General features: G+C 35.2%; 1 protein-coding gene across 7 annotated transcripts in view; it reads left to right on the plus strand.

Annotated features, from left to right (window-relative positions):
- Positions 1 to 17,500, plus strand: part of Foxp2 (forkhead box P2) — a 502,382-nt gene that overhangs the window by 477,176 nt on the left and 7,706 nt on the right. For all 7 annotated transcript variants that reach the window (XM_085683588.2, XM_085683587.2, XM_087901631.1 and 4 more), the window contains one exon: positions 1 to 22. This exon is cut by the window's left edge and continues 142 nt beyond it. In XM_085683588.2, coding sequence (XP_085539714.2) covers positions 1 to 22 — 22 coding nt within the window. The remainder of the gene's footprint in view (positions 23 to 17,500) is intronic.

A 17,500-nucleotide genomic window follows, 5' to 3' on the forward strand; every position in this document is an offset into this window, starting at 1 on the left:
GCTGCTCGCCTCAGCCACACATGTAAGTGTGGTTAACAACAGATTCCTGAAAGGGATGAAAATATGTTCTCATGCTGCTGAATTTGGTATTTTTTTCTGAAGTTTACCATGGTGTTTGAGTAAAATCATAAAAGTTTAAGTAGAGTTGTCTTGTACCATGTCCATAATATATAAAGTAAATTGTTGTTCACACATCGTAGAGATTATCCCAAGTGCCTTATTTAGTGTTGATGGTATTCTTCTACAAATTCCTAGAACTACTAAAGCCTGTGGGGCATTAATTGCTGCCTCTGAAGAATCTCCATCTTATGGGTCATTATCACAGTTTGGTTTATATGGCATAATATGAATATTCGTGATAGGGTAAGTTGTCATAACTTTTACTACCATTACAGGACTCTAAACCATTTATGAACTGTAGTCAAGACATTGCCCATTTTTATAAAGCGTAAAATGCAAAGTTTAACTGTTACCCACAGTTTACACAGAAGCTGGTAAAGTGTAACTTTTTGCCTGTCTTATAAATCAGTGTAATTACATATTCAAGCTTAATTACTGGAGCGTCTGTATTGGCAAGGTTTATATGTTATATTTTATGCAAGACTACGATTCCTATTAATATTTAGCAGCTAACTATATCATTAATTACTCTAAAATCTTTCCCCTACCATCTTTTTAATGGAGCTGAGAGAGGAGAAGTATTAAAAATTGATGTATTGTGGATTTCAGGAAGGTGTATGACACTGTTTTAAATGCCAGGTCTTATTCAGTAGTGTCAGGCATATCAGTTTTTTGTTTACTAAAATGTACTGACCCTGACAAGAATGAGCATTCCTGGAGAAATAATTAAAGCTGAGTGATGAAGTACATGTGCTTCTTAGCTGGTCGGATGACGTTCACATGTTTCGGCTAGCCTTCCCTGAGTTACTCTGAGAGTTACTTAGATTATTATTGATACAAGATCACTCCTTGCCTTCATTTTTATAGTTTATCCTTTGTGATTTTTCTTTGATCTTTTGTTTTGCTCATGAAACACTGTCTCACACTGCAGCACAGGCTCAAGCTCCCATCAGTCCTGTCTCAGCCTCCCAAGTGCTGCTGGGATTGCAGGCACATGCTACCACACTGGACTCTCTTTATCCCCCACTAAGGGTCCAGTCAAAGCTCGGAAAGAGACATAGAACCCTGCTATGTACCCATTTTTATTTGACCTTTCGCAAGTTATTATTTTGTTGATTTTTAAAAGACCTTCCCCTGACAGAGGATGTCTATGAGACCGTCCGCCTAATTGATGGATGGTACTTCCACTCCATCGTCTTTGCAGAACACAGCGCGGTCATTAAAGTGTTTCTTCAGATTCCAAGCCATTACTTCTCCAAAATGGAAAAATCTGTCTTTTGGAAGTGTCTTTAGTTGTATTAAATAATACAAAAGGAGTGATAAAACCCCAAGTAAAAAGAACATGAATATATGCTCTCGAGACTAGCCGTACTCTAAGCAAGGAGAAGGAGCAATCAGACAAAAGTTTTACATCCTGCATCATCACCCTGTCAGCCATGCCGTGGTAGCTGGAGGCTTTTCCTTTCAGTTGCTCTCCTGGCTGTGCTAACGCTCACTCCCTATGCAAATGCTAAAGGAATTCATCTTTAAACACCCAACAAGAGTTAGCTCCTGGTTTTCTGCATTTAAAAAGGGGGAGCTTATATGAAAGGCATGAGTAAAGGCAGTGTGTGAACTGTGGGTGCTTCTTCCCTTGCTCCCATGCAGTATGTAGATGCTGACGCAAACCACGAAGAAGGAAGAGATTTTCACAAGTTTAATTGTCCAGTGCTAAGAATATTAGAATAAAAAATTAATGACTTAATAAAATAGTTTATTAAACACTGTATTTTAGAACCTGAAATAATAATTTGACTAAATAATGGCTTTGTTGAGTCCATAGTATTTTTCATTTGACAATTGGTAGTTCCAATCATTCAGTTTATTGTTAATTTAAAGTTTAATTATGAAATATCTAAAAGAAATAGTAGTATGCAAAAATATTAAAATATATTTGATTTTTTCATATACTAGCATTATCAGTTTGTGCAAAACTCATTCAGTTAGTGAATTCTGTATGCTATACTGACATGAACCAACACATAAAAAATATCTGCATTTCTTTTCCATAGATGAAACAAAAGCCTCCTTTTCTTTGTAGGAAATAGATTTAAAAAAAGTTAAAAATTAGAGGAATCCCTTACCTTGCCTTTTCCAGAGTCATATAAATGAAAATCAAGTTTGTAATTATCCTGCAAAATATTGAGTCAACATTGATACTTCCAATCCCTCTGAGTTGCTCCGTTAGCTTTCTGTGGTCTGTTCAGGTATTAGCAGATACCAATCCAGCATCCCACATCGTCAATTCCATACTTCCAAAGTGTTTGTTTGTATGAAAAGAACTGTAAGCATCTTGTGTTTATTATGAAGCAAGGCAAGGGAGAATTATTGACATGATTCTACCAATTAAAATTTGCTTGCATCTAACTGAATACTGTTCAGAGAATTTTGAGATTGAATAGAAATAAAAAAAACTTATTTTATATAAAATATTTACATAGCAATTATGTGTGTGTGTGTGTGTGTGTGTGTGTGTGTGTGTCCCTGGGTGAATTCAAATTACATGCTGTTTGGGAGCGACTAGTTATACAGATATTAGTATGAAAGAGAGACAGTGCGGCTCAACCTCATCAGATTGTTACTGCTCCAGCATCAGATGTTGCACTACCCAATGGGAATGAACAGGTTCTTTTTCCTTGGTTTATTTTTCTTCTTCTTTTCCCCCTCCCCCAAACTCTTAGTAATGCCTACCTTGTGAGATTTATGCAAATAAACCGAGTTCCTGGAGATAATGATGCTTCTCATGGAACATCCCTACTTAGGCACTGATTGATAGGACTGATTGTAATGTCCCATTGCTATCTTAAGTGAGACTTAACACAACACAAAACACACTTTGCAGTTTTAATACTTTCTGTCCGCTAAACTACATTTCTAGATCGTTTTCCAAAAGAGTATCTTTTCTTTGACTCTAACCTCTCTCATAGTTCCTGAAGTAAACACCCCATTAAAAGTGAGCAAATAGAGGAATTTATGGAGCTCATTGCTCACAATCAGTGGGCAATGGGATTAGAGGCATAAGAAAATACTAACTCAAGTTGTTGGCAGTGAACAACCTTAACAGAGAAAATACCAATCCAGAATTAGTCATTCATGTGCCCAGAAACAGGAAGAATTGGGTTGGACAGAAATTTTGAATTCCTAGGTAAATACAGAATTTAAAATATATGAAGATGGGACCAAACTACTAAGTTACTAACTAGCAAGTTATGGTATTGTATTTGTCAGTGTGGAGCTTGGTCAGTGTTATGGGCTTGGGTTTGGTGCAGTCAATGTCTGCTTTGGAGGCAAACTCTCTGAAATCATATTGCATGCACTGTAGTTGACAGCAGTAATATCAGGATGTTTTTAATTAGGACATCTGGATGAGTAAGAGTAATTCTAGTAGGTTCTAGTAACTATAGTATCTGCCTTAAATTAAATGCAAGGAATGGAGGAAAACAATGAATTAATCTAAGAAGTCTTTTAGCATAAAAATGAGAAAGGCACCTGACTCCGTTCTAAGAAGAAAAAAAGCAAAGCTCATGGCCACTCTAAGATTCACTGCAAAATAGAAAACAGAGCCAAAATGAAAAGTGATAACTTCATACTTTTGCTTATGGAGTCAAAAAAATTAAATGTCCTCAGATTCTGTGGGTAACAAAGACATGAGAAATGCATAGTTTGCTTAGATTTTCCATTCAGTTCCTTAATAGTGATGTGGTTGAATGTGAATGTATGCTTGAAGTTGCCAGAGATATGAATCATTTCCCTAAATATTCCACTCTTCTTCCTAATACTGTTCTTACACTAGAAAATTTGTTTTTGCAAAAGAAAGCTTTTCCAAATAAATCCATTTTTCTCTCAGATTGTCTGCTTTTTAACCCTGTATTTTGCTTCAGTGTTGTCTTACATAAATTCTTCTTCTCCTTGTTATAATGATTCTTTTTCCCAGGAGGTTTTCCCAATTAATTTTTCTGTCAGAATTGAACTTCAGACTCTTGCTTCTAACAGAGTGGCTCCCCATTTCATTCCTGAATGGATATTATTGCATCTAGATGTGCAGGAGTCAGGCATGCTCATTCTGCAGATAACCCTAGGTTAAGGCCAAGGTTGTTAAGAATGTATGATGTTTTAGACATATGGCCAGGTCATTGGAAACAGCTTAGCTATACAAAGCACTGCCTACAGGAATTAAATTCATGACCTTGCTAGATCCCTGAAAAAGGAAAATCAAAATTTTAGAACAATAAATAGCATTAAGTGGTGTAGGGATCCAACCTCCCGTCCTCAATCTTGTGTACCCAGCACTTCACCAGATAACCTATCTCCTCAGCCCTTTAAACCTCCATTTCCTAGCACTATCCAAAGAATTTTCAGACCGTCCCACTTTATGAACAAGTGTAAAGGATGCTTTGACTTTATATTTTTATTTTTTAAATTATTTATAAAGTTCGATTGATGTTGTGATTACGCTGAAGTAGTGTGAGCATACTGTCGTCTCACGTGTGTTAAATTAGAAGAGAGAGAAATATTCGAACCCAAACTGAAAGGCGAAGCCATACTGACAGAGGTAGTCCACATGGTTCCTTTACCCAACCCAAGGCAAGCAGTGGTGCCACGATATGATGAAGTCCAATAATCAGCAAAGCCTCACTGTTTCTTCTTTAAGCACTGATTGCTCCCCATTCTCAATGAGTTGGCTCAGATTCACCTTCTCTTGTGCAGTCTTAAATGAGACCCTCATTTTTTCATTCTCCAGCTCTGTATCTAGAGATCAAATTAATGTTCTTCCTAAGTTGTCTCTGCTAAGGCCATTCATCTCAAAGATACTCATTTTCATGGGGGTTTCCTTCTGATTATTAGTGTTTTCCACTGGTGAATTTTCAGATAACTTCTTATAAGTTTTTTCTTAGCCCCCTTACTCTCCATTTTCTTCGCTAAATATTTAATCTCGGCTACAAGTGATTATCATTTTCTTCATCTTATGGGAGAAAATACCTGAGTCAAAGAGCTAATGATATACTGTAGAGAACATTATTACTTTGCTACCTGTAAGGTTAAAAAAACAAATTGTTGTGTATTTAGAAGGCAAGCATTTGGGGTTGAGAGGAATGTGTGTCCTGTGAAAGGGGTGTGTGTTGGTAGATAATTGCAGTCAGGTCATATTTACCTTTCTGACCAGTGTGTATTCCGTGTACCTTCAAAGTTTCTAAGTCACACGTGTCTGGGTCATCTAGACAGCATCTTTGACTCCTCTCCAGGAGCTTGAAGAAGTTGTCACATTGCCCCAGTACATTACACTTTAGCCTCTCCTGTCAGTAACAGTTTGTTACAAAGATAGCTGAAATGGTCAACCAGATTCCCATTTTCTAAGATGGTGTTAAGAGTACACCATGAGTCATCATAATTTTGAAATCTATAACATTCCTCTTTGTCTCCCACTTTTTTTCTTTTTCTAAAACTTAAAATTTGCAGATTCTACTCCTTTGGTTAGTGATACCTCATATAAAAATTTCCACAAATGTTAGCTCTCCCTGTGGACAAAAGCATTTGAAAGGGGTGTGATTCTAAATTTGGAAAGAAACAAAACAGTTAAAAGTGACCGATAATCTGAGCCAGTGTGTTCCCTCTCCTTGTTTTTGCTGCTGTGAAGGCAGTATTATTTGTCTGCTGTTGTGGGCCTTTATGTCACATGATGCAGTTCTGAAAGAAAAAGTCCTTCTCGGCGTCACGCGTGTTGTCCCAGATTTATTCATTAACACTGTTTCACTCATCTTTAATTTTTATCTCCTAACCTTTCTAGGTCTCTGGTAATTTTTGTTCTGATTTAATTCCATTTTTATTTAACGTCTAAACTTTTTCATTAACTTTGCTAGTTAGCTTTGAGATCTCTTTCCGAAATGACTGTGCAGAACTCATGACGATGGCAGCTCTTTGTCATCTCGTCTCCTTTGTCAGGTGCTGCAAGTATGGATCAGTGGCTGCTGTTCTTTTTGACATTATTCCAGTCCCTGTATGCGGCACTTACAAATCCTTCTAGTTCCTCTTAATAAAAAGATTCTACCAGAGGTACAGTGTCTTCTGCTAAAATGTCTGATGTCCCCACCGTGCCGACTGTGGGACTTTGTGGGTTCCTATAGGGTTTTGAAGGTTTTCATAGAGCTTTACTGATGTTATCTGACATCCATGGTGTGAAATCCCACAATTTAGGCTAAGTGTGTCAGACGACTTTGGCTGACAGTGTTGTAGCGTACTGATTCTGTTTCATTTCTAAAGAGGGTGTTTGTTAGAAGATACATCTTCCTATTCTCTGCCATTTGAGGAAAATTTCTGTCTTTAAGGCTCAAAGAATCATTCATTAAATGGTTAGAGAACAAATATTGCTTGTATATTATTTTTTAATACTTTTAGGAAGCAGAAAAGAATAAAGACTCTACATATCCTCCCCCAAATTTTAAATTTTCCTTTTGACAAAGGACTTAGGAAGTCGACTTCTTTGAGCTCCTTTAAATAAATTAAAATTTACCATTTATATGAATTATTAATGATATTCAAATGTGAATGAATGTATTTAAAGCACAGGGATGCTGTATTCCATAAGCAGTATCTATTATTGGAATAGAATTAACTAACAGGTAGATGATAGACAGACAGACAGACATCAGTCTAATTTATATAAGCAACAAAAATTTAAACAGTTTATTGTCACTAGAGAGAATGAATGTTTCTTAAGTTTGTTCTTCAGCTTTGAAGTAACATTAGCTAAACATTTAAAAGACGAAAGGATCGGCAGTCACGGGTCATGCTGTGGTATCTTACTGCTGATAACGGCAACATTAAAGCCACAGTCCTTTTGGTAATTAACAAAGAGATGATATACTAGGTTCATAACAGATTCAGACTGTTTTCATTTTCTAATCTATTTTCATGTTTTATACAGAGTGTAATAATGCGTGCTTAGGAAACAGCTGAAGTTGTCAGAGCAAGGGATTAGGTCTATCAGAGCAGCCAGTCTCAAAGACTAGACACATCTAGCAGTAACATGAAGCGTGTGAAGTCCAGGCGAAAATCAATGCCTACAAAGATACCCTAGGTGACAATGTCAGTCAAGCCAACTGAGAAGGAGAACATTTTTGCTGGGGAAAATTGACAGTGAGAAAAAATAAGCAACAGTCAGGGCAAACAGGGTAGCCACCAACCCATGGGGCAGTCAGAGCTCTAAGTCCAACTAGAAGACTGAGATCAAGATCTTCAGCAAGTCAGAATCGAAGAAGCCAAGTTACTTTAGACAGAACCCTTGAACCCTTGTATCCTGCTGTTGCAGACTGAATCTTGGTCCAAGGAATAAGGCCAAACAGATTTAGAGGGTGATTCTAAGCAGAGTTGGGATAGCAAGAAAGAAGCACTACTTGCTAAGTAAGAGTCAAGATCTGAGCTAAACTTTTATTTTTGATTAATGACAGATGAGAAATGGAAGAGTCCTTAGACCTGTTTGAAAGTTTGTGAAAATCATACATGTAAGAAACACAGAATATTCAAGTACTACACACATCCATAGGTAACATAAAAATCCTCTGAAAGTAAGAGTAATTTGCAATCAAATACTAAAATGTCTACTTCATTAAAAATGCTTTATTAAGCATACTAATATTAAAATTCAATCCTAGTTTTAAATTTAAAATAGAATTTATTTGTTTATATCTAGCAATGTGGAAGTTATTGGGATATCCTGGCAAATGTAAACCCTGCATGGTGTATTTGGGATGGAGTAACATTGGTTCAGTCTAAGCTTTATTACCTACTTCTTGATCACATATTTTTTTTAAAAAAAGGAATGTTTTTGTCTCCATCAAGAGAAAAAGAGGAGGAATTTTATTCTGTAGAACTGATGTAAAGTTTCTGCCTGGAGGAAGTATCTATATACAATTTTTATACCACAATAGTATTGATTCATTTAATACTAAATGATATCACAAAAATACTAGACAATATTAAATTTAAAAAAATGAAATATAGTAATCAAGGTATGTTTTGTAACTTCTTGGTAAAATGAGAGTGAGATTTTTTTTAATCCTGGTTGCTGTAATAATATTGTCATTCCTCTGTCTGAACTGAAAGATTAAGTATTTCTCTAAAATGTCCTTAGATATATACTATAAGAGTCTATCTATTACTACTGACAAAATTCGGAATATTTTTTGAAAGAAATTTTAACTTTACTTATAAGTTTATTTCTATAGCATGTTATAGTAAACACTATATTCTAAACAACAAATCACCAATTTTTCTTGAATACATTGTTTTTCATTTCAAACGGACTATATAAATGGAATAACTAAGCTTGCAATTTTTATGCATTTCCAATCAATTAAATAGAAGTTACTTATTCAAAAGTAGCAAATATAAACAGTCATTTTCATAAAATTAATTCTATCATGAAGATTTCTGTATCTATATTTTAGAATTCTATATATTAAAAGCATAGGATGAACAAGGGTTTTGTCATTGGCAAATAGAATTGAAAGGAAATATGTTAGACAAATATGAAACTGACAGATTGCTAATTGTATACTTTGCTTATTTTAGTAGCCCAGATATCAATGGTTATTGTTATTTGTTTGACAGTCTGTACTACATACTGAAGGGAATGAAATTATTTAAGAGAAACCCCAGTTTGCTCTTGAATTTTCTTTTAACTAGAAAGTTTGTGACATTGTTTTCTGAAATCAACAGAAACTATGAAATTAGTGTACATCAAATGTCCATAGATAATCTATTCTAATATATTTGTGTTATTAATGACCAGGTGGACACAACTGTAAATAAAGGACAGGGATGAATTGTATGATTGTGAACTTTTCCTTTTGGAGGTTTATATCCTGCCTATGTCAAAAATATTCAAATTACATTTAGTACAAATAAACAGCAATTGCAGTTTCAGAATATATCATTGAATATTATCTGAGAAGTAATGTTTTACAGTAATAGCACACTATTATGGGAGAGGGGCATGCTGTACTTTTCTTTTAGGAGATACACTATGTTAAGTATATTTAAAGTGTTCTCAAATAGCTAGGACATATGACTAAAGGTGATAAGGAAATATCCTATAATGAATAAGCTACATAAATTTTTTCAGTCTTTTGTAACATAAAATCTTTACATTATTGATAAAATTTCTATTGAAATCTTCCGTATTGTAGCTATGGTTCAGAAATATTTTTCGCAATATTGTTGACAGATATCATGTATTCTAAGACTTAATATTTAATCACTAGCTTCAGAGAGTACATATGCATATACATTCACATTGCATTGAAAGAGATAGATTGATTGATTGATCGATATATCAGGATTGTTTGTGGTACTAGAGGTTGAATTCAGAATTTACACATTTAGCAGCAAGCCTTACACTGTTAAGCACTCATGCCAAACTTCATGTACCATTGGGTCTCCCACAAACCACAACAAAATATAAATACTTTAATCATTATATTTGCTAATATTGTCATAATTAAAACTGAGAAAGCACTTCTGAGATACTAGTCTGACCTCCATGGACTTAAATGGATTTGGAATATTTCAGCTTAAAAACTCTACGTATAGGACTTTCTCATTCAAAAGAAAGGCAGGAGAAGTTTATAGGACCATTAACTAAGTCTTGAACAAGGATAAAGTGAAGAGAATTTACATCCCTCTAGGGATTAGGCTGTGTGACCACAATCTAAAAAGATAAACTTTGCTCTTGTACTGTGACTCTGCTGTAGGGTGCAGGCAAACATTAACATTTTTTCTCCTTCCCTGATGCCTTAGGTCCTTATAATTTTCACAACAAAAGGAGCAACACGTTCCTTCGGGCAGCAAGTCAGTGTATTAATGTAACTTGCCCTCTGTGCTTTGAGAATACGCATTTACCGAGTGCCTCTGTAAAGCTGAGCGATTAACTGGAATACAAAAATCAACTGTTACTAAGCAGATCCCTCAAATAAGGCAAACTGAATTGTGCTTTTTTTTTTTTAATAACCACAAATGAGCACTTACTAGTGGAACATTCCCTATATGACATAGTCTGAGTTTTTCCATCTGCCAATTATGTCAATCACTACAGAAACCAAAACAAAGGGATGAAGAGAGCTTTCATGTGCATGGAGGGATAAAACTACGTCATGAAGGGTGTAGCTGACAGTTAGGGTTAGCATAAAAGCAGTTCTTAGGTTGAGTTTTATGAAAGTTACTGATATTGACTGTTTATTTGCCTACATCAACCACAAGTGTAACTGATATAGCTCAGTTTTAGGGCCATGTATGAGGAGAATGGACACGTGACTAAACTATGGGTCTCATTCTTAGCAACCCTGTCCTTCACAGTGGCCAGGACTCCAGGAGAGGCACAGGTTTAGAAGATTGAGAAGTTTGAGCACCAAATCTTAGATTGGGCTAGTCTCTGAAATTATGATAACATACCGGTATTTTTAAAGTGTGGAGAGAAGACATTTAGCAAGACCATCGAGAGTATAGGTTACATATTTCTTAAAAGGCTTGTTTCTTAAGACATTCTGCAGAAAAACAATAGATTGTGATAATGTACTAGAATTGATTTGGGAAGCTTTGGTTACAAGAATGATACCATTTTCATAGATAGATCTGTTTAAAGTAATTTGAATATTTCACAGTAAATATGTATTTTATAATTGCATAAGCATGCCATTTTCATTTCCTCATGTATCAGTTAAAAATAAAATGTATTTAAAGTTTACTTTTTAATTTCAAGTACCCTTTTTCTCTTTTGCTACTTTGCTATAGAAAAGCATTTTTTTTCCATTTCAGAAAGCAAAATTGAATGCCCTCTTTTTTTATAAATTAATTTTATATCACTAGTTTCCCCCTTCTCCCCCCAAGTCCTCCCCCACCTTTCCTCTGCCACTCAACCCCTCACAACCTACCCCTCCCCTGTTCCTGCTGATAAACTGAAAGTCTCCCATTGGTATCAACAAACGCATATCGAGTTAAGGCAGGACCAAGCTCCTCCCCTTCTACCAACGCTGGGCAAAACAACCCAGAAAATGGCATAGAGTCCCAGACCAAAAAAATAGATCTAAGTAAAGTTTACAGAGAGCATGGATCAATATTATTGTTGCTGTTGTTGCCACTAGCATCAGAATCACCCGGACTTGTAGATAACTTCACTTTCAGCATGTCATCTTCACTGCTAATGTCACACCCACAGCTCCTTGAGCATTAAAACCAAATATATATGTATGTATGTTGCCATCAATGTCTCATGTGAGATCATGAGCTTTTCCTGTTCCTTGGTAGGGTACAGAAGGAAGCCTTTCACATACACATAAATTTAAGAGCTCAAAAATGCAAAATCTTTTTACTCTACAGCCTGCAGCCTAAATCGCCCTTTCCCATCGTTTCTAGTACCTATTTGTCAAGTGGCTCTCGGCACCCACCTTACCACACTGCATTGGGAAGCTCCCAGCGGCAGCCCCGCTGTTCTGCAGTCAGTTGGTACAATCCGAAAATTTCAACTGTTTCATTTCTCTACTCTCAAATGGTCAATAGCCCTCCACTGAAATCACAGGAACATGCACTTTCTGTGATGCAGATAAAAGGCTCTTCACTCTCTGTTCTTCTAAGCTTCTAACTTTTTATTATTATATTAGAAATCCCCATGACTTTGATAATTTATGTAAGACTTTATCTAACCACCCCCCCCATTTCCACTCTGTCCTTTCTCTTGTCTCTGAGTAATAATTTTCAAATACTTCAAATCCTATCCAAAAATGCACCCTCCCCCCCCAGACCATCATAGTTTACATTCTCAGAGTCTATCCTCCATCTCTTAGCACTTACTCTACTGTGGCATGTGCCACTGTTTTTGTTATAGCATATTTCAATTGTGTAATTATTTCCTCTATGAGATTGAAAGGTTCCAAGGTGGCTCAGCATTTGAGAGCACTTTCAGAGAACCTGGGTTTAATTCGCAACACTCAAATGGTAACTCATGACCATTCATAATGCCAATTCCCAAAGATCTGATTCCCTCTGCTGACATCCATGGGAACCAGGCACACATGTGGTGTATGTACACTCATTTGGGAGAATGACACACATGTGCTGTACATACATTTGTCTGTGCAGAATACTCATACACATAAAACAAAATAAATAAATCTAAAAGCACATAACTTTTGGAAGGGACGTGTGAGAATAGGAACTATTGTTCGTTTCTCCCTTCTTCCCCATTTTCATACATAAATTGAATGCTTTATTTTTTTCCCAAAACAAGGATAACTTTTAGCTGCCTAAAAGTACTGGGTAGTTTTATTTTCTGACTTTGTTAGGAAATAATAGAAGATATTATATCTTGTCAACATTAATTCAATCTTTCCATACAGTTATTTAAAGAAGTTTTAAATATTTTTAATCCCCCAAGTACAAATGGCTTCAAATTGTAAGGTACCATGCTCTCTTCAAGGAAGAAAATCAAATCCTTGCTTTTTTATAGTTACTGCTCAAAGGACAACTGAACTAGAGCTGTTGAATTCAATGTCTCTTCCTCATGGAAAGAAAAAATTTACAGCATTCATAATGAAGTACTATATTCTAGTTTGAGGAAATATCTGTTACTAACTGAATTAATAATTGATTTTAAAAATCAAAGTTGAAATTACTTTCATATCCACTTAGAAGTACATGCCATATCTAGACTGGTTTAGGAGGAATATGCATTGATTATTGAGATAGATCTTATTACACTTCTACACGTCTAATTCAAGGCTTGTGCTATTTCCTCTAATAATACAAATATTGGATAAACACAGGCAAAAGAAAGACTGAGAAGTGCATTTAATCTAAACATCTATGCTTCTATGTGCATATATTATAAATAAGTTCACTATTCCTTTTTTTTAAAACTCGTAAATGAAACAATGAAGATTTGTAAACCTAAATAGAAGTTTTTGGTGTGCTTTTAACTTTCTAGTAAAGTTTTTAGACATTTTCAGTGTTCAAATATTAGGTATTTTGTTCCTATAGTCTGTTGTAATGCATTCTTTTGAAGTCACATCCACTTTATTATTATGGGGTTTTGCAAGGACTAAAGTTTAATGTGCAGGACAATTGAAATTCAGAAGCAGCGGGAAGCAGTGATGCATTTCATATCCCTAGGGGCATATGTTGTGATAAAGGCCTAGCTCTTCAAGTCCAACAAGAGTTTTATAAGCAAGAGAATCAACAATTGCTCTCATGTCTGTCTTAGCATGTCTTTGTTTTATTCTCTTTAATCAGTGCCACCAAGTGTGTGTATATATATATATATATGTATGTATTTTAATTGATTAGAATAATTCTCAGAAGGAAATAATATCTCGCACCTATAAATTCCTGTATCCATAAATTACTCCTTTTCTTAGAACTTTTATTCTTGGCCAAACTAGGATTTTTGAGTGTGTATTTCTCTCATTCTAGGTTATTGGTTCTTAGATAGATAGTAAAATTTCAACAGTGGCTCACTTATGGAAGCATTGAATTAATTTTTATTAAATTAATATTAGCAAGGGGAAATATTGATAATGTTGTTTGGTTTCCTTAATAAAGTAACACTGAATCTTTTTTAAGTAACTTTTCTTCATCCAATATATTTTGTTCATGTTTCCCCTCCCACAGCTCTCCCCACCTTTCTACCTGCACAATTTTATTCTCTCTCTCTCTCTCTTTCTCCTTCTCACCCTCCCTCTCTCTCTCCCCCTCCCCTCTTTCCAAAAAAAGAAAGAAAAAGAAAAAAGAAAAAAGAGCAAGACATTAACAAATAAACAAAAAAGTCCACAAAAATCAAAATCAAAAGACCAATAAGACAGAAAATGTCAAAACAAAGCAAAATGTCACTGAAACATTGACATCCTTATAGATACAGGGGATTTGACTCAATCATGATCATAATGGAATTTCTGGCACAAAAATTATCTTTTCTAATAGGCATATAAATATAATATACATAAAAATTGCTGTGTTTCTTAAAATTTGCATTTTAATCTATTCCAGGTTTCCCTAGCTCAATGTGTATTATCAGAACTGAGTAAGCCCCAAAGTGCACAGCAAATGTGATACAAGCCCGGACCACTAAATGCATGTATGTTAATGATTTTAATGACAAGCTAATGATGAGCCCTGTGACGGATGACGGGGAGAATAAACGTAGAAGCTCTCTGAGCAGAGCATGTCGATGCTGGCTCCTCTCCTTTGAAATTAGCTTTCTGTGTGATGTAAAATGATCTGAGACCTGACCTGAGCTTTTGCCTTAGCTTCACGGTGTTCAGGATGTGTCCCTTAATCATTCTCTTGAATAATTATAGTAGCAGATGTGTTATTTATTTTGCTTCCTTATTCTTTTACGAAAGGAGAGCTCCTCAATACTGGCATCTGAAATGTGTGCCACAAGTATTTTTGTTTTGTTTAATTTAAATCCTTTCTGAGATAATTGTAAATATTTGGCTCTGAAGAGAAGATTAAAATATCATTTAGGAAAAAGAGTGCATATTGATGTTTAACCATCAATTTCTGTGTTTATGACATATCTTCTTTCATGAAAAGAAATAAAGTTTTACGTATGTTATGACTGTATCTAATATTTACTGATCACTCATAACCCAGGCATGGAATCACATTATTCACACTTTAACATATATAGAGACATTCATTTATCTTTCATAGCAATTGTAAAAACTCGAATTTTTTCTGTCTCTTATCTATGACTTAAAAGAAATGCAATGGGTATGTTAAGGTTGCAATAACATTGTTAGCCTATTAGGAAAAAAGCCTAGCTCCCAGCCTAAGTATTCTGCCCCACAGAAGCCCATTGTATTCTTAACTACCTAGCCATTGCTGCATGACTGAAGATTACAAATGAGGTGACTAATCTGTTCAGTATTCCTCATGCTGCCCTCTCAAACTAATCAAAATACTAAATACATAAAAATCTATTGTGCTGAATGACTCCCTTGTAATTAAAACCCTTCAGACGATTTCACTTGAGTGGAAGATTCATGTTGAGGCACTGGGTAGAACAGGCAAAGTCCCTCTTACGTAAGTTTTCACGAGTGTTTCTAAGATGGAGAGGTGAGAGGCGAATTTTCCCCAGAAGGGATTTTAGTTTTTCCCCAGAAGCAGTATTAGTTATCCTCCACGTGATACCTTGATGTCTGTAGAAAATGGAAGCTACAAAAATATACACTTTATTTTTAATCAAAAGCAATTTTAGTATCCCTATGATGAAAGCAATAGAAGAAAGATATTGATAACAACCACAAGTTTAAACAAATTTCTATAAACCTAACACCCAAAAGGCATGTAGGGTGTGTGTATGAGAAAAGAGACAAAGACTGAGATCTATTTCTTTTACATTGGCACACAACATGCAAATGAACACATGAATCACCTAGAGTACCTAAATGAGGAAATGAAAATTGAGATGATACTATGGTAATATTAAAGATATTCACAATGAATAATGTATTTCTCTTGATAGGAGTTGACCAATCTATAGGCACAGGAGCTGTAACTTCCAAGCAGTTTTGTCCTGTGGTTCATTCAAATCTCTTCTGCAACGTTCTGGTACTTTCTTAGACATTGTATTGGTGACAATCATGTCTTGCTGTTAAATGGTAATAATTATTGACTTTGATTTGAATTATGTTAGTAAATTTCCAAATCAAAACTGAAATCATAAGAAAAAATGTATCCGTCTCCTTCTAACTCTGATAATTTCTTCATTAACTAATTCTGAATAAAAAAGAATCCAAGAATATCTGGTTCTAGAAAAAAAATTTTCTTCTTTTAAAGTGGATGTAAAGGAAACTCTTCCTGACTTGAGAATAATTTATCCAACTGGCTACATTGACTAGGTATTTCCTGTCTGTAAGTGTCCCCATTTATAAACTTCACAATCTAATCGGCAAGACAAGGCACCACTACCACTTTGGAGACGTGATTAAATGAGGTTTAAGCAGTATAGAACAGCAGACATCAAAAGGACCTAAGAAACACTGCAGAGGCTACCATGTGTGTTGGTTCCAGCTCTGCCTACCTTCCAACCCTTGAGTGTCCCTGTCTATTGACTTGAGAAACAGAAACTTTAAATAACATATCCTCATGTTTGATGTAGTGTAGGATTCAGAGATTCTATGGTTCGGAATTTCAGCATTAACAATTTAAAAAATGCTTTAGAGGTTCAAGAAGATCAGTATCATTATAGACATAGTCTATACGGAGTTAAGTCTGTATGTATTGGTCCTTAAATAACGGGAATGGTGTGACTAGGTAGGATAATGTGTAGAAGTTAATTCCAGGTTCTGTGTATATTGATGGTGACCAGCTGAGTGGGAGCCCAATGACTTGGAGAAAAAACCAAGAACAGTGTTTTGAAGAGGATAATTTGAGTATCAGTGTTACTTGTTATTAGAAATATGATTTCATATAAGTAAATTAATGTCAGACAGTAGCTTGCAGTGTTTCATTTTAATGTTTCGGCAGCACCAATGTCTAAATTTGGATGTGTATTTTATACAGGACAACTCTGTACTGAAAATATCCTTACATATTAAAATTTTCTTAAGATGCAAGCGAATGTAACTGTAGTTATCCTTTATAAAACTTATTGCTCATGTCTTTATACTGCATTCTCCTTGTTGTTTCTCTTTATTTGAGAGCTTGAGGATTTTCCATAATGTTCTTTATTTAAATAAAAACTCCCAAAGAAAACACAAATAGGCCAGGTGGTGGACATGAAGGAAAAGGAAGCTGCCAATGAGAGGCTTTCTGGGTCTTCTCAGAGTTCCAAGGCTATTGAGGCAACACCACGACACAAGAGGGCAAGTCCTCAGTTAAAGGTATAGGAAATTATAAATAAGAACAAAAGGACTTAGGACAATGTCATCCAGTGTGCTCACCCAGAAACTCATGATTTAGCCCAGACTGACAAATGTAACCCATGTTGACATCAAATTTACTATTATTCTACCTCAGCTTCCTGAGTACTGAAATTCCAGGCATACACCTTGATGCCTGTCCTATACATTTTGATAGTTACATATATCTGGAAATAGCTGATTAAACTTGAAAGTTTTGAATATACACAGTCCATTTATCAGACCTAATTAGGTAGAAGGTAACTATTATCTTAACCTTAAGAATTTATTCTAATTATCCCCAGCACTTGGAGTTTGCCATTCACTAAAATATTCTGAATCCTAGATTGAATTGGGGAAAGCTAAAATTATAAATACAACTTCTAACTAGTATTAAACCAAAATGTCATTTTTATAAAAGTCATTAAATGGATATGAACTTTCAAAAG

Source organism: Myodes glareolus, chromosome 25, assembly GCF_982192425.1.
Source record: "Myodes glareolus chromosome 25, mMyoGla1.1, whole genome shotgun sequence".
In the NCBI taxonomy this organism is placed as follows: Eukaryota; Metazoa; Chordata; class Mammalia; order Rodentia; family Cricetidae; genus Myodes; species Myodes glareolus.